The 20,328-nt window shown below is 42.7% G+C and overlaps 1 protein-coding gene across 1 annotated transcript in view; it reads left to right on the top strand.

Annotated features, from left to right (window-relative positions):
- GRHL2 (grainyhead like transcription factor 2) overlaps positions 1 to 20,049 on the top strand; it is a 178,251-nt gene extending 158,202 nt beyond the window's left edge. Inside the window, exons 15-16 of the mRNA XM_519890.9 lie at positions 14,756 to 14,820; positions 16,881 to 20,049. Coding sequence (XP_519890.3) covers positions 14,756 to 14,820; positions 16,881 to 16,995 — 180 coding nt within the window. The 3' untranslated portion in view covers positions 16,996 to 20,049. The remainder of the gene's footprint in view (positions 1 to 14,755; positions 14,821 to 16,880) is intronic.
- Positions 20,050 to 20,328: the final 279 nt, after the last annotated feature.

Consider the following 20,328-nt stretch of genomic DNA (forward strand, 5'->3'; position numbering starts at 1 on the left):
GGACCACTGCCCCATACAACTATATTGTAGAAGATTTGTTTTTTTATAGTGATAGAGATAACAGGACTGCCAGGAACACAGTTCAAAATTGTTGGTTGGTTTGGAAAACTGCTACATTGGAGCAGCATCTTGGGTTATGAAGCTAAATGTTAAACTATATGGGATAGTTCCTGTAAGTGGAATCATACCATTTCTTTCATTTGGGATACTCTTTTTTGAGCTTCCTTTGTGTTGTAGTAATCAGGACTTCACTCTTTTTATGATTAAATAGTATTCCGTTGTGTAAATATACCACACTTTGTATTTCCACTTATCAGTTGATGGACATTGGAATTTTTCTACCTTTTGGCTATTGTGAATACTGCTACTATGAACATTCATGGACAAGTTTTGTTTGAATACTTGTTTCCAGTTCTTTTGGGTATGTTCCAAGGCGTGGAATCGCTCAGCCAGATTCAAAAAGCCACATGTGGTATGATTCAATTTATAGGACATATTGAGAACAAGCAAATCCACAGAGACGAAAGGCAAGTTAGTGGTTGCCAGGGGATGGGGGTAGGAGGTGGAACAACTGCTTAATGGGTTTTCTTTGGGGGGGATGAAAATGTTTTGGAATTAGATAGAGGTGATGGTTGTACAGTATTGTGAATCTACTAAACAGCACTGAATTATACACTTTAAGATGGTTAAAATGGTGAATTGTGATATCTATCTATCTATCTAGTATTCACTGTTCACCAGAAATTTTTAAAAACTGTACCAATGTCATCGCGCTGCCCTCTGTGATCTGTTATTAACAAGTCCCCAGGCAATTCCGAGTGCAGCATCAAGGACCTCCGTCTAAGAAACACACTGATGGAGGATTAGGTCATCTTTTTTCTTCTATAGGATTTTTCCATAGTATGGAGTTTGTTATTACTGGATCTGCCTCACATTAAGGAAAAACAAAAACAGAAATCAATGCCACAAAAATATGACCTATATATATTCAAATCAACCAAGGTTTTTAAAATGAGTCTAAGATTGCTAGGGGATAGACTAAGCTGGAAGATCATAAGCTGGAAAAGCTCATAAAATATTCAGACCTCTCTGGACAGCTTTGGATAATTTCATACTCCAATCTGGCCTTTAAGACTATATTACCAAAACTGACTTAACGGGGACAGTGGTATTTGAAAACCACAGAAGCAGTTGCTTAAATGCATATTCTCTGACTTCAACTCTAGAGATTCTGATACTTCTGAATTGCAGGTAGATCAGGGAAGGGAGGAAGTGGGGATCAGGAACTTATATTTTTAACGAGCTCCTGAGGATATTCTGAGATGAGCTAGGTGTGAGAACCTCTGATCTAGACCATTTCTGAATTGATTCATTACACTCCGAGTCTTCCTTTTTCCTTGGTGTCTTTTCTTTACCTTCCATGGCATCTGACCAGTTCTATAAGTGTTCTGTAGATGCAGTTGGAATGGACCACAGTGGAACTCAATGTCACCTTCACTCCCACTTAAACAGCAGCTCAGCAACCTCTGCCTACCCTCCCCGCCTCAGCAGCATCTGGCTGTTGATCCCTTTTAGTGGGAGCTCATTACACCTGCCTCACTTTGGTTAGCTGAAGGTACAGTGTGAGGGGTGGGGATGTATCCTTTGACCCTGTAAGCCACAGAGAGGTCAGGTTCCCTAGGCTGGCTCTGGTCAGATGTCTTAGGGCAATTCTGATTTCATCTCCCCTTTATGTCTAAAAAGAAAAGGTTTCATTGAAGCACCAACACAAGCTATCTCCTTGCTTCCTAAGTTATGCAAATGGGAAAGCTGTGCAAGAGAAGTTCCTCCAGGATCCTCGGGTGATGCAGTCTGGAATGACAAAGCAGCCCCGGCAACTTGGGGGCAGCCATGAAGGACAGCAGGCTCCGTGTAAGCAAGGGCATAAGCATGCTGTGAAATGAAGCGGTAGAATTTTCAAGAACAGTGGCTCCTGCTCACTGTAGTTGTACCCTAAGTTTATTTGGGATCTGGGTGGGGTAAGAAAGGGTTTCCTTTCAGGGTGTGGGTTCTCTTTAGACGAGGGCCTTACTAGTGCACGACACTTTACCATAGTGACACCAGTGCACCCTCGTATATTGGTAATATGCATGTGTATAATATAAATATATACAATATGACATATTATATATCTATATTGGTATATACAAATGTGTATTGGTAGTGTGTGTGCGTGTGTGTGTGTGGTGTGTGTGTATGTGTGTGTATGTGTGTGTGGTGTGTGTCTGTCTGTGTGTGTGTATGTGTGTGTGGTGTGTGTGTGGTGTGTGTGTGTGTCTGGTGTGTGTGTGGTGTGTGTGTATGTGTGTGTATGTGTGTGTGGTGTGTGTGTGTGTCTGATGTGTGTGTGTATGTGTGTGTGGTGTGTGTGTGGTGTGTGTGTGGTGTCTGTGTGTGTGTGGTGTGTGTGTGTGGTGTGTGTGTGGTGGTGTGTGGTGTGTGTGGTGTCTGTGTGTGTGTGGTGTGTGTGTGTGTGTGTGGTGTGTGTGTGTCTGATGTGTGTGTGTCTGATGTGTGTGTGTATGTGTGTGTGGTGTGTGTGTGTCTGATGTGTGTGTGTCTGATGTGTGTGTGTATGTGTGTGTGGTGTGTGTGTCTGGTGTGTGTGTGGTGTGTGTGTGTGGTGTGTGTCTGGTGTGTGTGTGGTATGTGTGTATGTGTGTGGTGTGTGTGTGGTGTGTGTGTGGTGTGTGTGTGTGGTGTGTGTGTGGTGTGTGTGGTGTGTGTGTGTGGTGTTTGTGTGTGTGGTGTTTGTGTGTGTGGTGTGTGTGTGTGGTGTGTGTGTGTGGTATCTGTGTGTGTGTGGTGTGTGTGTGGTGTGTGGTGGTGTGTGTGTGGTGTGTGTGGTGTCTGTGTGTGTGTGGTGTGTGTGTGTGTGTACTATACAGACAGTATAGCTTAGGGGTCGGCATATGGGCTTGGCCTCAGAAACCCTGTGTTCAAATTCTGGCTGTGCCTCTTGCTAGCTGGACAAGTTTCTTAACCTCTTCTTCATTGTTAAAATGGAAATAATAATACTACCTAGCTCGTGGGATTGTTGTGAGACAACAACAAATGAGACAACAGAGATCTGAAACTCTGCCTGGCCCCTGGTATATACCAAGTCCACAGTTAAATTAGCCTTTGTTACTAAATCATTGTTTGGGTAGAAATCCTCAGATTTTGGATTTCTCAAGTGCTCCTTTTCTACTGTCCAAAAGGCAGAATGTTATTTTTGCTCGATTCCATTATGTAATATCCTATGAATTTGAAATTTCGGAGGAGGCACAGCATGGGGCTGTGGAAATGGTGCAGGTATCTGCATCTGAAACTCCGAAGTTGTGTGGGGAGGTCCTCTCTCCTGAGCCCAGAGGCAAAAAGCTGCTCCCAAGAAATGATCTTTATGCCCCACAGTCCAAAGCCCCACATTAAACAAAGTCTCAAGACAAGAAGGCAATGTGACCCTGGCCCCCATGTTTTGTTTTGACTTTTAATTTCAAAATAATATCATTGTGGGGGAGCTTATAGTTTTTAACAGCTGAAAGTTATATAGACAGAAAAAATGCTCAGTGCATAGAAAAGGGAAAAACCTTAACTTTTAAGAAAACGTGATTAATCAAGAGATATTATGCTTGACCTCAGGCCATCACTTTGAACTCTGTCACTGGTTGAAAATGGCTTCCCATAAACACAAACATAGTCCCCTACTCATTACTGTGGACCTAGGGCATTGCTTATCTAACTGGGCCCGTCAGAATCACCTGGGGTACCTTTCAAAGATGCCATCCCACGGATGGATCACTTGAGGTCAGGAGCTCAAGACCAGCCTGGCCAACGTGGTGAAACCCCGTCTCTACCAGAAAATTAGCTGAGTGTGCTGGCATGCGCTGTAGTCCCAGCCACTTAAGAGGCTGAGGCAAGAGAATCACTTGAACACGGGAGGCGGAGTTTGCAGTGAGCTGAGATTGTGCCACCACACTCCAGACTGGGCGAGAGTGACTCCATCTCAGAAAAAAAACAAAAACAAAGATGCCATCCCAGAACCCCACCCATGATCTTCAGAATCAGATTCTATAGGGGTAGGCCCAGGAATCAGCACTGATAACAAGCTTCCTGGTTGAATTGAAGCCCGTTAATGTGAGAGCCACTAGCTGGTGTGTACCTTGGCTGGGAACTAGTATTAGAGTCTGATTCTGCCCTAAGGTCCTACGTGCATTATTCACTTAGGATGGTAATAAGTCACCTTATGACACTCTTTTGGTTGCACATTCTGCAAAGGTAGTTTTAAACCAAGACGTGGCCCTACAGACTATTATTTCATAACCGCATCGCAGCGGATTTTAGGAATTGGCCTGGGTCGAGGCTACCACCTTCATCAAGGGTTTGGGAAGACTAAATGCTCTCTGTTGAGAAAGGAACTCATAGTCTTCCAGGGCCAGCAGAATTCACAACTCCAAATGTAAAAGTATGCCTTGTGTGAGTCTTGCAATTGTTTTGGAAATAGAAACACCTGCTTCATATCAATATTCACATTGTTTTGCTCTCTTCCTGGACTAATTATTGAAAGGTTGATTGTGCCTCAACTTCCTTATCTATAAAATGAAGTCATCAACAGCATTAAATGAGCTTAACACATATATTCAGTAGATCTTAGCTGAGCAGATGATGGCAATGATGTTGATGATGCAGCTATTTCCACATTAGGGATGTTTGGATTGCTTCCCATTGGAGAACCTGCTGTTATTGCCCCTACTGAACACCCAACTCCCTATCCTCAGCCAGGTGTTATTTAGGTGTAAAAGAAAGTCTGAACTGGAGAATAAGGAGCCAAAAAACGAAAAAAGAGTTTTCTTTAAAAAAATAATTTTTGGCAATTGGTGGTGAAATGTGGATTTGTCATCTTGATAGAATAGTGTTGCCACCCTTCCTTCCGAGCAACTTAGGATTGAGTCAGAAGGTGTCACATCAGGCAGATTTGTTGAACAGTTTGGCAATGGTGACAGTGTTCCTACAGCCTACAAGGGTTTCCTGGAGTCTGTAATTTAAGCCACTTCATAGGTTGGAGTTCTGTTGTTTAAAAATTGGGCTGTTCTTATACTCAGCAGACATTATATTCTTCCTTGAGATAGTATTTTTGAGTTTGTCTTCATTAAAGAAGTCTCCAGGCCAGGGGTAGTGGCTCACACCTGTAATCCCAATACTTTGGGAGGTTGAGGCGGGCAGATCACCTGAGGTCGGGAGTTCGAGAACAGCCTGGCCAATATGGAGAAACCCCGTCTCTACTGAAAATACAAAATTAGCCAGGCGTGGTGGTGCATGCCTGTAATGCCAGCTACTCGGGAGGCTGAAGCAGGAGAATCCCTTGAACCTGGGAGGCGGAGGTTGCGGTGAGCCAAGATTGCGCCATTGCACTCCAGCCTGGGCAACAAGAGCGAAACTCCAATCTTAAAAAAAAAAAAGAAGAAGGAAGTCTCCCTGTAAGAGTGAGGTCAGGACACTGCCATAAATGCAAGTGCAGCAGCATGAGAGGAGAGGGTAGACTGGGGAACTTGACTGACTTGGTTCAAATCATAACTATGTAGTCTTGAGTACGTCCATTTTTGAATGTTTGGTTTCCTTCCTTGCAACATGTGAAAAATGCCTACCGTGAAGAATAGTTTTGTTTGTACTACCCTTGACCTCTTACTGTTTTGGAAAGAACTCTTGACCACAACAAAGAGGAATGTAATTATGGCTTAATCTATGCCAAGCTGAGTCACTTTTCTGGATTATTCTTCTTATTCAGTAGTCCTAAACCCCCCAGACCTTCATTTCACCTGCCAGAAAATCATTATCTCTACAGATCTATACACCCAGCTAGAACAAGAAAAAAAGTTCTCTATCAGCCAGATATTACTAAATATTCCCATACTTGGTATCATTTGGAGAATATAGACTATTTTTCTTTTCATTTGCATATTTAGTATTACATCAATCAAGCCATCCACATAACTTTGATGATTCAATTTGGCTTCTTTATTGTTATAATTAGGTTTTAAACTGCCTTAAAGACAAGGAATTTGGTGGTGGTGATGGTGGTAGTGAGATGAGTTTCCAATTCTTTTTATCTGCATTTCTAGTGATTTTTACCTAGTAATCTTGCAAATAAAGCATCTCCGGCCACTGTAGCTTCTGGCTAATCCCCAAGGCCAGCAGGGCCACTCATACCTCAGGGCCTTTGCACTTGCTGTTCCCTCTGCCTGAAATGTCCTTCCTCCATATGGACAAGGCTCACTTCTTCCAGGCCGCTGCTCACATGTTGCTTTATCAGATGGGCCTTCCCAGCCCACCCACGTAAATAGCATCTTCATCGTTCTCTGTCATTCACAGCACTTATCACCACTTGACGTAGTTATATTTGTTCCATGTTTATTGTTTCTCTCTTCCCCAGTTGAATGTCAAGTTCATGAGATCAGGGGCTGTGTTTCTTTTCTGTGGTGTATTCCCAGAGCCTTCAGCATAAGTTTTGCTGACTGAATTGGGCATCTGCTGTATGTATACCCCTAGACTGAGTGCTGTGGGTGGTGTGATCTTCACATGCCCTGCTACACTAGATTTTTATAATATCCCCATGAACATGGCAGGTAAATAGCATCATCACTACTTTACAGATGTAGAAACTGAGGTCCAGAGGGGGTGGTTTCCAAAGGGCTGACAGCTCCACAAATTGATAGAGCCAACTTAAGTCCTCAAGCAACTTAAGCCCAATTAGGGAGACATTTACATCTGAAAAGTTATCACAAGAAGGATAAACATTCCCATTCACAGCTCACCACATCTAAAGAGATCAGGCAATACTAAGCCATCAGGCAAGACGTAGTCTGTGTGGTGTTGATCCCATGTAGTCAGACAGCTGAGCTGGGCGAGTTACTCAACCTCTCTACACTCCAGTGTCATCACTTCTGAAATGAGAATAATAATATGAGATAATATTATGAGGATAATAAAATGGGATATAGGATTGTTGTGAGGATAAATGAGTGTGTATACATGGTGCTTAAAGTAACACACAGAAATTATAAATTAATATATACTGGGTGTGTGTTCATGTGTCTGTGTGTGTCTGTGTGTCTGTTAGTGTATTTTATGTGTCTAACAGACACACACACACACACACAAACACACACACACAGGCAATGACCATGAGTGCTATGAGGTGGAGAGACAGATTGTGTTTCCCCTAAGGTGAAGAGGCTAGAGAAAGGGATAGGGATGTTCTCTCTCAATGAAGCTAGCTGATGTCTACAAAGAAAAAGGTCGCTCATGGCCTTAGTAGCACCCACTTTTTGTCCAACTGTGTCATTCATGTGTGGAGGCGATTCATGGATCATACCTGGTTCTCCTGAAATGTCAAACATGGCCACCTAGGCAGCATTTACAAGCAAGAGTCCACTGCTTTTTTGATGTATATCTTAAGCGCCCCCAGTGAATGAACAGCATATAACTCCACATAAAAATCATTAAACGTAATTGACTTCCAGAGCAGGCAGTTCTGTCGTATGCCTCTGGAGAAGGCTGGCTGAATTGGAACTGGTCTGTAACTTCTGCCTATCATGTACATGACGTTTCTGGGCAAAGAGAACTTTCCACAAAATAAGTCCAAAAATTATAGATCATCAGACAACCAATAACATATTGATGAGATATCTCCAAGATCTAGAATCGTCCTGGGTGTCAAGGAAGTCTTTGGGGTTTTTACAAATATTGATAATGCACTTTTTATAAAATGCACTTTTTATAAAAATGCATGCTCAGTTGAGACAACTTGAAAAACACAAAGAAAAGGCCGGGCGTAGTGGCTCACGCCTGTAATCCCAGCACTCTGGGAGGCCGAGACGGGTGGATCACGAGGTCAGGAGATTGAGACCATCCTGGCTAACGTGGTGAAACCCCGTCTCTACTAAAAATACAAAAAATTAGCAGGGTGTGGTGGCGGGCACCTGTAGTCCCAGCTACTCGGGAGGCTGAGGCAGGAGAATGGTGTGAACCCAGGAGACGGAGCTTGCAGTGAGTGGAGATCCCGCCACTGCACTCTAGCCTGGGCGACAGAGCGAAACAAACAAACAAAAAAAGACAGAAAAAGAAAAAAAGAAAAACACAAAGAAAAAAACCCAAGCACTCCAAATCACCCTGTTCTGACAGAACGATCATGTGCCACACGTTTTCCATTCATAGAAGGAAGGATTGTTGTGTGGGTGATCTCATCCAGCCCCTGGGCAGAAGGAATTTTCTGCCACCCCTGACAGACAGCCAGCTTCCTCTGCATGATGATATCCTGCCTGGTCTCACTTTCCAGGATTCTGAATTTGGCAAAGCGCATCTCCCTGACGTGCATGCAGGCAGGGAACACTGTCCCAGGGTGGCACATTTGCAAGCTGCCTTTGATGCTGAGAGTTGCACTGAGAGCAGGACTTTGCCCTCCTGGAGGCAGAGGTTTCTGCCAGTTGCTTCTTTGTACAGTTGCTTCTTTGTACTGGATGGGGTCTGTGAGTCTTGCCCCCAAACCATCTCAACATATGCCCATTTTCTCTAGCAGTTGAGAATCTAAAGCCATCTGCCAGGTTGTTCCCTTTCAAATTCTGTCTCTGCCACTTATTAGCTGAGGGATCCTGGGTGAGTTACTTACTAACTGGAAGCCTCAGTTCTCTAATCTGAGAGACAGAGCTCACAAAAGCACTTATTCCATTGTCATGATGTGAGGACTAAGCAAGTGAATAGATGCAAAGCTCCACATGCCTGTGTGCTGGGGACCCAGTGACTCAATAAATGCTAGCTATGGCTGGTGCCGCTGCTACCCTAGATTTTATGCCCTTACCCAGTTCTGACTTACATCAGTTGATTTGTGAGCCGAGGTGTTCCCTTTCATGCTTTGGGGAGCTGGGAATCAAACCCCCAAAAAGAGAAAACCCAAGCATCAGATTCACTTTTCTTTAGGAACAGGGGGAACTAACAGATATAAGCTGGTTGATGTTGAGTGGAAAAAAGTCCCTATTTTATTTTTCCATTTTATTTTAAAAAGAAGTTCCAAGTAACCCTAACCAAAGTTCAAAAAAAACCAACTCTTGAAGGGCAAGGAAGTCAGAATGGTAGTTAGGTACAAATAATGTAATCTATAGGACTTCCGAGTATGCAACAAGCTCTTATACACAGAAAAATGTTTATCGGGGTGCTTACCTTTTTGTGCCATGGATACCTTTGGCAGTCTGCTGAAATATATGGACCCTTTACAGAATAATGTTTTTAGATGTATAAAATAAAATACATAGGATTATAAAGGAAACTGGTTATATTGATATTTATCATCAAAATAATAAAAAACCATGCTTATGATATAGGAAACATGTGCTCCTTATTCATGCATTAAATATGATCTATGGGTGAGACTAATAACTGTAATTTCAAAGTATGATGAATGAATGTCATCAGTATTTTGGAACATCTGCAGGATTCTAATATGACATGAAATATCTGTGATTTCCATTGTTAGAAAAGACACAGGTACTGCTAATGTTATTTTATGTTCATACTTGAAGAAAATGCTACATTCCAGTTTGAGGTTAGTGAAAATAAAGATGAATGTTTTCCCCATCCAAGTTCATATATATACTGTTTGGGCATCTGTAGACCCCCAGGTTAAGATCAACCGTGCTGAGGAAATGGCAGCTCTAGAAATGATGTGGAAGCAGGTTGTCCTTCAAGGACTTTTTCCAGTCACCAGCTCTGTTAACTGGGTCATTCTAGAATCCCAGGGAATGGGGAAGGTAGTGAGCTGACTCCTGAGAATTGGCTACGTCTGGGGTTCTTTTTCCTTCATCCCTTCAGCAAAACTTCGCTCAGAGCCCTCTGGATGCAGAACCAGCTCCCCTTGGCAATTCCCTTTTAATTTGCATGTGCAAGTGTGGCCACCAGGAGACATGACAAACAGTGCAGATGCCAGGCATGGGAGGAAGAGAGAAAGAAAGCATAAATTCTTCAAAACGGCGTTTTGGGGGAGGAGTGATGAAAGCTATGTCAACTGTACCTTATTGAGTGTCTCGCCAGATTTGGAAACAGCATTAACAGCATTAAGATGTTCAAGGAAACTTTCTAGTGTTCATTTAGACAGATACAATATCTTCTCAAGGAGTCGCTAAAGGAATTTGATATTCTAAAGAGATGGTGAGCTGCTATACAGCCAGGGTTACGTAGAAGTATTTCAAAGAGGTTAAACATTTCTGGAAACTTTTTTTTTACCTAGCCATCTACTAGATTTGTTCAATTCTTAAAAAGGTCTATTGAAATCTCTCACTATAATTGCATTGTTTCAAGGTTTTCAAGTGAATCTCCCACAATAATTGCATTTTCATTTTGCAATAGCAAAGCACTTAAGCAAAAATTATTACATCTGTAACAATTACCTATAATAATTTTTGCTTAAGTGCCATGTTATCAGATGCATAAAGTTTTATGATTGCTGTAGCTTCTCCATCAATAGTGCTTTTTATCATTATATCATATATCATATCCATTCATATCCATGTATCATATCATTATATCATATCCATTCTTAACCTCGTCAACCTTAAATTATACCTTGTCACTCCTCTTTTGCCTTGTTTGCATTTGATTGGTATGGTCACCCATCAGTCATCCTTCACTCACCACATTGTCTTCAGTGCTTTTCTTTTAAACACCGTATAGCTGGGCTTCTTTCTTTATCTTTCTCTTTATTTATTTATTTTCTTTTATACTCACTGAGACACTCTGGCTTTTGCTGGAAGAATGAAGTTTATTCTCATTTGGTGTAATAACTGATACACTTGATTGTATTTCTTCCATCTTTTTGTTTATTATTTATTTCATTTTGTGGCTTCTTCTTACTTTCTCTTTAGTTTTGCAGTCAGATTCTAAGTTGTTGTATTTCAACTTTTAAATTTGAAAATTATTATTTACGTTTCCTAAATTTTCCAAATTCCTGAAGTAATTCTTCACTACTATTTGAAAATAAACTTCCAACTATTTTCTCCACCAGTGCCTTCCAGCTCCGCTCCTCCCTCTGTGAGATGAGACTTCAGAGCTGTATTTTCTCCCTTGCCTCCTTCCCTCCTCTCACTAAAATTAGCCAGTTGAAATGCCTACCCTCTCCCCATCAACTTCCAACTTCCAGATTTTGCAAAAATAGTTTAATGCTTTATTTCTAGAAAACGATTAGATTTTTCTTTGTCCTTTTTACTTCAAGAATATTTAGCACATACATTTCACATTTGCAGTCCACATGACCCTATGTGCCAAGCTTGTCCAACCCACGGCCTGCAAGCTGCATGTGGGCCAAGATAGCTTTGAATATGGCCCAACACAAATTCGTAAACTTTCTTAACACATTATGCATATTTTTTTGCAATTTTTTAAAGTCCATCAGCTGTCATTAGTGTTAGTGTGTTTTATGTGTGGCCCAAGACAATTCTTTCAATGTGGCCCGGAGAAGCCAAAAGATTGGACACCTCTGCTATATATACTCAAGTTTACAGCATGACACTGGTGGCTTTTTTTCCTTTCCCTTTTCTCTAGTTTGATATCTCCATTTGGATGCATTTGCTATTTGGATGGAGCTCTTTTGTGAATCTAGTGGTCCCTTGAGGTCCTGGGGAGGACTAGTTCCAGGACACCTCCCCCAAACTCAAATCCACAGATGCTCAAGTCCCTCATGTAAAATGGCATAGATATTTGCCTGTAACACACACACATCCTCCCATGTACTTTAAATAATCTCTAGATTACTTTTATAATGCGTAATACATTGTAAAGGCCATGCAAATAATTGTTATACTGTATTGTTTTGATTCATATTACTTTTTGCCATTGTACTTTTATTTTTCATTTTTTCTAATATTTTCAATCCATGGCTGATTGAATCCAAGAATGCAGAACCTGGAGATACTGAGGGCCAACTGTATTTTTTCAAATGAGATATTTGGGTGAAATACACTGCTCTTTCACCCTGATAAGTGAGAGATAGCTTGTTGGTGTATGGGATTTATGGAGTGAAATACTTTTTTCCTGTAGTCTGTAAGAGTTCCTGTCCACTGTCATTTGGTTTCTAGTGTTGAGATGAGAAGACTGAAGCCAGGCTTATCTTTTTTGGAGGTAACTTGCTATTTCTGTCCAGGAAGTTCGAGGATGTTTTCAAGTCTTTCTTCTTTTCCGTCATGATTTCCATCTATGCTCTATCCTTTTGCTTTGCACTTTGAAATTGTTTTTGACTTGATATTTTCTGACACTATTGAGATTGCTAAATTGACCACCTATCCTTTCATTTGCTCAACTTCAAAAAATGTTTAGATCAATAATCATATTTGTATATCAGAATTTTGCATGCGTGTGCTCCACAAGTCTTCTGTTTTTCTTAAGTGCTCTTTTATGTTCTGTTCAAATTGATGCCTCCAACAGAAGTTCTGCCAATTTTCTTTGCAGTCCAAAGGCCCCCACTGGATGTGTTGTTTTTCATTCTTGGCTCGTTTGGCTCAGGTGTGACTGTGAGGTAATCTCATCAGTGATGGATTAGTGATGTCTGTCAGGCCCGCTACTCGGTCCCAGTCTCCTTCTGCTCTCCCAGTTCTCTGCTCACCTGTTCCATGCCTTTGGGCCTTATTAGGGGATGGGGAGTTCTTCCCGTGGGGTGAGATAGATGGAAGGGTGGGAATCTGTGAGTCTCTGTAGAGTGAACTCTTCTTAGGATCCAAAGCTCCTCCAGCTCTGCTCTAGACCTCTTCAGCCTCTCTTTCCAGCCTCTGCTAGACTTTCCAATAATCCACATTTCAAACTTCACCTTTCTCAGCTGCCTGTGAGCCCCACCAGCTGCTGGCTCAGAAGGGGCAGACAGAGTTGATTTGGGAGTAGAGAGGGTATGAAAGACATTTAGGGCAGGGCTTTCCCGAATCCATCTGTAAACTGTTACTACTTTATATTTATAAAAGTGAAACACAATGATTGTAAAAATAAATAGAACAGAATTTTTCAAAATAAAAAGTAAAAGGATCTCCTTGTTTCTGTCCATTCTTCAGTGGTAGTCCCTGCTAATATTATGTTGGTGGGTCCTTCAAATATTCTCTATGTACTTACATATATATATATATTTAAAAATACAAGTGGAATCACACCATAAACACAGTTTTGCAACTTGGTATTTTCTCCTCAATATGTTAAGAATATTTTTGTTAATGTGAATTCATGTAGGCTTTCCACATTTCTTTTGATGACTGCATGATTTTTAAGTGTGAATTATTAAAATGTGTTTAACGGATGTTTGTTATATGCAGTTTTCTCTATCCTAAACAGTGATGCTTTGAAAATCTTTGTGTACATCTGAATGTATTTCTGTAGACCTGATTACTAGATATGGAATATGTGGGTCAAAGGAAATATGCATTTAAAATTTTAATAGCTTCTGCCAAATTTCTTTCCCAGAGGCTGAGCATGTTATTCTTGCATGTGAGAGTAACAATATGGAATATGAGAACTGCTGTTTCTCATACTCTGGCTGATGCTGTATTATCAAGTTTTAGTTTTTTGTTAGTTTGAAAAATAGGCCGGGTGTGGTGGCTCACGCCTGTAATCCCAGGACTTTGGGAGGCCGAGCTGGGTGGATCACGAGGTCAGGAGTTCGAGACCAGCCTGGCCAACATGATGAAACCCCATCTCTACTAAAAATACAAAAATTAGCCAGGTGTGGTGGCGCTCACCTGTAGTCCCAGCTACTCAGGAGGCTGAGGCAGGAGAATCACTTGAACCTGGGAGGCAGAGGTTGCAGTGAGCCGAGATCATGCCACTGCACTCCAGCCTGGGAACCAGAGCAAGATTCCATCTCAAAAAATAAATAAATAAATAAATAAATAAATAAATAAATAAATAAAAATAAAAGTAGTATCCTACTTTGCTTTAATTTGAAAATTTTAAATTATGACTGTGTGGTGCATTTTTTTATATGCTCATTGTCCAATTATTTTTCTTCCGTGAATTGCTTCTTCAGGATTTTTCTTCCTTTGCCCATTGAATTGCTGATCTTTTTCTTGATTTGCAGGAGTTCTTTTTAACTTAAGGAAGTTAGTTCCATGTCTGTCATTTCTGTTGCAAAAATGTTTCCCAGTGTATTTTTTGTCTTCAGCATTTTAGTTTTTTTTTTCTGTACTGCATTTTTAAAGTTGTGTTGTTTTTATTAACCTTTTGACCTTTTTCTTTAGGTTTCATGTCTTGTTTAGAAAGATCTTCCTTACTTTAAGATGACAGCTATCCAAAAAATTAACTCATGGTTTCTTCCTCTACTTTTATGGTTTCATCTTTCACATGTAAATCTTTGATCTGTATCAAATGTATTTTGGTGTAAGGAGTGGAGAAGGAATCCAATATAACTTGTTGAATTTTTTTCTAGATGGCTACTATTTCATCCAACATCATAGTTACAGTCCATCATCTTTTTCTGACTGACCTGGAACGCCACTTTTATCATAGATTGAATTCCCATGAGGCTGGGTTTTTTGTTGAATGATTTAAAGTCTATCCAAAGGGAGAGGCTCATAAATGAGTGTTTTGAGAGTTCGACTCATGAGTGAAGAGCACTCTATCCCTGGGAAAATGTCCAAGGGAGTGAAATTGGAACTTTCCCCCTTGCCTCCAGTTGGGCGTCCTTCTGTGCTCATCTGCCTTCTTGTTATTGGTATTACAGATATCTGAGAAATATGGGCTGCCCGTGGAGAAGATAGCAAAGCTTTACAAGAAAAGCAAAAAAGGGTAAGAAAGAAACTGAACTTAAATTGACTTTCAAATCAGATAAGTCCACATGATGCCTTAAAAATAAAATGATGCCTGTCTTTTGTTAGGTCTGTTGCCCACTTTTCATAAAAATTGTGTCCTTCTTCCAGAGAATTGCAGAGGAGATTGCATTTGGAAGATCTTTAGGAGAGAGGGAGGGAGGGAGGCAGTGCATTGGCACTATGTCAACTGAGATGCCTATTTCAATGACAAGACAAGCAGGAAGACCACAGAGGTCTGGAGGTGCTGTGGACACTGGGGAGAATGGCAAAGTCACCTTTCTGCAGGGAGTGGAGTTTATAGGGAATCACGTATGGCCCTTGGGGTTGGTTTCTGGGTGGCATACTAGGAACAAAAAATGGTTTGGAACATAGGGGATTCCTCTAAGGTAATTATCAAGAAAATGTTCTCAAATGATCATTGGACCTGTGTGTTCTCATTGTTAAGAACAACAGGTCATATTTACTCGGTGTTCAGTAGGTTTGGGGTCCCTTCCTAAGTACTTTACATGTATTCCTCTATTTAGTTCTCACCACTGTATGAGGTGGAATCTCTTATCTCTGATTTATTGATGAAGAAAACAAGCCAGAGGTGGCTTAAGCATGTCGCCCAAGGTCTCTTGTTCAGTAGGTAGAGGACAGATTTGAACCCATCTGTGTCCTCAAAGCTCAAGTGCTTAGCTTCCATGTTCTGCCGTCTGACTTTCTGTGTGGGCTTCCTATGTGTGACGGTCTAAGAGTAGGGGCCACAGGAGCTAGTGGAAGTGCCAGGAGAGGGTATCTGTTGACTCAGCTTCTGGGGTATTTTCCTACAAAAGGCAGAAGATGAGTCAACTCTTCTCTGGATCACTTTCATAAAGGAAATTGGATTATCTGGGAAGCTCAGGCTTTCTGAGTGATGAGTCCTGTTGGTTGATTGGAGGCTCTGACAGGAAACCCTTTCCACCTGAGCTCTTGTTGGAAGATTCACTAAAATGCACGTTATACTTCTTGCCGAGGTCAATGTAGTAGGCTGGGTGTATTACTGACAGTGAGATTTGAGTCGTGTCTCACAGTCTTATTGCCGAGCAGAAATCCTCAGTGCAGCGGTACATGCTGATGATAACATTTTGCTTTCATCAAGCTCTGTATCAGGTGTTGTGCTAAATGTTTTTATCATAAAAACAATCCGTTAAAGCTAAGTGACTGTTCTTATTTTTACAGGAGGATAAACTGAGGCTCTGAAAGGCTAAACAGCTTGCCTGCTGACACATAACTGTAAAATGATAGAGTCAGTGGTTCATTCTCAAACCAGCATCTGTCTGACTTCAAATCATGAAATTGGCTTAAGGAAATTATGGAAGTCTCTGGAAGCTGTTGGCTTTCTTAAAACTCTACCAGGGTTAGTTAGCCACAGGAGTAGGTCACAGGTGGTAAAGTACAAGTGTCAGAATGAGGTAAAGCTAATTTCAAAATCAAGCTCAGCCATGTGCTAACTGAATGAACTTGGGGAAACAATTTAACGTTGTTGAGGTCAGTTTTCTCATTTGCAAAATGGCGATGACACCTACCTTCACAGTTGCTGTGAGAACTAAACACAAGGTCATATTACATGCTCAAAAAAGGGTAGCTGCAATTCTTGCTTGTTTTCTTCTTCCTCCTAAGAGCAGAGGCAATGCATTTTTAAAAATGCATTTTCAAGGGCAACATGGTTTACTGAAAAGAGTTAGCCTAATGATTTAGGTTCTGGCCCTGGTAATCAGTAACTGTGATTCTGGGCTTCCTAACTTCCCTGGGCCTCAGTTTACTCATCTATAATGCAAGCGGTTTGGGTTGAATGTTAGTTCTGAGAAACTGAGGCTTTGCTTTCCTCAAACTAGTTTTTGGGGAAAGAAAACAGAATGAGGGTCTTTCCCTGCCTTGTGTCCTCTCTCCTCCACTCCTCCCAGCCTCCACCACAAAAAGAATGGCTACGAGAACCCCCAGCCTGGAGCTCCCCTTGCCCTGGGCACATTGTTCACGGCGTCTTTGTTTTTCACACCCCTCCCCACTCCATGGCAGCATCTTGGTGAACATGGATGACAACATCATCGAGCACTACTCGAACGAGGACACCTTCATCCTCAACATGGAGAGCATGGTGGAGGGCTTCAAGGTCACGCTCATGGAAATCTAGCCCTGGGTTTGGCATCCGCTTTGGCTGGAGCTCTCAGTGCGTTCCTCCCTGAGAGAGACAGAAGCCCCAGCCCCAGAACCTGGAGACCCATCTCCCCCATCTCACAACTGCTGTTACAAGACTGTGCTGGGGAGTGGGGCAAGGGACAGGCCCCACTGTCGGTGTGCTTGGCCCATCCACTGGCACCTACCACGGAGCTGAAGCCTGAGCCCCTCAGGAAGGTGCCTTAGGCCTGTTGGATTCCTATTTATTGCCCACCTTTTCCTGGAGCCCGGGTCCAGGACCGCCAGGACTCTGCAGGCCACTGCTAGCTCCAGATGAGACCGTCCAGCGTTCCCCCTTCAAGAGAAACACTCATCCCGAACAGCCTAAAAAATTCCCATCCCTTCTTTCTCACCCCTCCACATCTCCCGAGTGGCTGGACAAAATGAGCTACTGCTGGGTGCAGTAGTTATAGGTGGGGCAAGAGGTGGATGCCCACTTTCTGGTCAGACACCTTTAGGTTGCTCTGGTGAAGGCTGTCTTGCTAAATACCTCCAGGGTTCCCAGCAAGTGGCCACCAGGCCTTGTACAGGAAGACATTCAATCACTGTGTAATTAGTAACACAGAAAGTCTGCCTGTCTGCATTGTACATAGTGTTTATAATATTGTAATAATATATTTTACCTGTGGTATGTGGGCATGTTTACTGCCACTGGCCTAGAGGAGACACAGACCTGGAGACCGTTTTAACGGGGGTTTTTGCCTCTGTGCCTGTTCAGGAGACTTGCAGGGCTAGGGAGAGGGCCTTTGGGATGTTAAGGTGACTGCAGCTGATGCCAAGATGGACTCTGCAATGGGCATACCTGGGGGCTCGTTCCCTGTCCCCAGAGGAAGCCCCCTCTCCTTCTCCATGGGCATGACTCTCCTCCGAGGCCACCACATTTATCTCACAATGATGTGTTTTGCTTGACTTTCCCTTTGCGCTCTCTCGTGGGAAAGGTCATTCTGTCTGAGACCCCAGCTCCTTCTCCAGCTTTGGCTGCGGGCACGGCCTGAGCTTTCTGGAGAGCCTCTGCAGGGGGTTTGCCATCAGGGCCCTATGGCTGGGTCTGCTGCAGAGCTCCTTGGCTATCATGAGAATCCTGGACACTGTACTGTGCCTCCCAGTTTACAAACACGCCCTTCATCTCAAGTGGCCCTTTAAAAGGCCTGCTGCCATGTGAGAGCTGTGAACAGCTCAGCTCTGAGTCGGCAGGCTGGGGCTTCCTCCTGGGCCACCAGATGGAAAGGGGGTATTGTTTGCCTCATTCCTGGGTGCTGGGTTTTAAGGAAGTGAGTGAGAAAGAATGTGCCAAGATACCTGGCTCCCGTGAAACCAGCCTCAGGAGGGAAACTGGGAGAGAGAAGCTGTGGTCTCCTGCTACATGCCCTGGGAGCTGGAAGCGAAAAACACTCCCCTAAACAATCGCAAAATGATGAGCCATCATGGACCACTGTTCTCTTTGAGGGGACAGGTTTAGGGGTTTGCGTTCGCCCTTGTGGGCTGAAGCACTAGCTTTTTGGTAGCTAGACACATCCTGCACCCAAGGCCCTGGGTCTAGGACAGGTTCTCTACAAAGGCCCAGATTTGTTTGTAAAGCACTTTGACTCTTACCTGGAGGCCCGCTCTCTAAGGGCTTCCTGCGCTCCCACCTCATCTGTCCCTTAGATGCAGAGCAGGATGGAGGGGCTGCTTCTAGCTCAGCTGTTTCTCCTTGAGGTTGCGGAGGAATTGAATTGAATTGAATGGGACAGAGGGCAGGTGCTGTGGCCAAGAAGATCTCCGAGCAGCAGTGACGGGGCACCTTGCTGTGTGTCCTCTGGGCATGTTAACCCTTCTGTGGGGCCAAAGGTTTGCATCGTGGATCCAGCTGTGCTCCAGTCTGTCCCCTCCTCCTCCACTCTGACTGCCACACCCCGGACCAGCAGCTTGGGGACCCTCCAGGGTACTAATGGGGCTCTGTTCTGAGATGGACAAATTCAGTGTTGGAAATACATGTTGTACTATGCACTTCCCATGCTCCTAGGGTTAGGAATAGTTTCAAACATGATTGGCAGACATAACAACGGCAAATACTCGGACTGGGGCATAGGACTCCAGAGTAGGAAAAAGACAAAGATTTGGCAGCCTGACACAGGCAACCTACCCCTCTCTCTCCAGCCTCTTTATGAAACTGTTTGCCAGTCCTGCCCTAAGGCAGAAGATGAACTGAAGATGCTGTGCATGTTTCCTAAGTCCTTGAGCAATCATGGTGGTGACAATTGCCACAACAAGGGATATGAGGCCAGTGCCACCAGAGGGTGGTGCCAAGTGCCACATCCCTTCCGATCCATTCCCCTCTGCATCCTCGGAGCACCCCAGTTTGCCTTTGATGTGTCCGCTGTGTATGTTAGCTGAACTTTGATGAGCAAAATTTCCCGAGCGAAACACTCCAAAGAGATAGGAAAACTTGCCGCCTCTTCTTTTTTGTCCCTTAAATTAATCAAACTCAACTCAAATAAGCTTAAAAAAATCCATGGAAGATCATGGACATGTGAAATGAGCATTTTTCTTTCTTTTTTTTTTTTTTTTTTAACAAAGTCTGAACTGAACAGAACAAGAGTTTTTCCTCATACATCTCCAAATTGTTTAAACTTTATGAGTGTTTAGAAGTTCGGACCAACAGAAAAATGCAGTCAGATGTCATCTTGGAATTGGTTTCTAAAAGAGTAAGGCATGTCCCTGCCCAGAAACTTAGGAAGCATGAAATAAATCAAATGTTTATTTTCCTTCTTATTTAAAATCATGCAAATGCAACAGAAATAGAGGGTTTGTGCCAAATGCTATGAACGGCCCTTTCTTAAAGACAAGCAAGGGAGATTGATATATGTACAATTTGCTCTCATGTTTTAAAAAAAAAAAGGTAAATGTAACTTAATAGTTTTGTAAATGGGAGAGGGGGAATCTATAAACTATAAATACAGTTATTTTATTTTTTGTACATTTTTAAGGAGAAAAAAATAAATATTCATAACATAACATAAGAGTAAAACAACAGTGTCTGGTGCTTTCTGTGCAGCCAGTGTTGCGGATTTTTACCTTGTTGGAGAGAGGTTTCCATGTGACGTGGGAAAATTCTAGCTGCCCACCCTGCCTTCAGGTCCTGGGCTTCAACAGAGCAGGGATTTCCTGGTAAAGTTACTTTGCTGTGCTTCACCCCAGTGTTAAATGTGAAGAGGGCTGAAGAACTTCCAGGGCTTCTGTGTGACCACGGCAGGCTCCCCAGGGTGGTTATTCTTGGCCAGTCCCTTTGGGCAGGGAGTTGGTTCTG

Source organism: Pan troglodytes, chromosome 7 (assembly GCF_028858775.2).
Source record: "Pan troglodytes isolate AG18354 chromosome 7, NHGRI_mPanTro3-v2.0_pri, whole genome shotgun sequence".
Taxonomy (NCBI): domain Eukaryota; kingdom Metazoa; phylum Chordata; class Mammalia; order Primates; family Hominidae; genus Pan; species Pan troglodytes.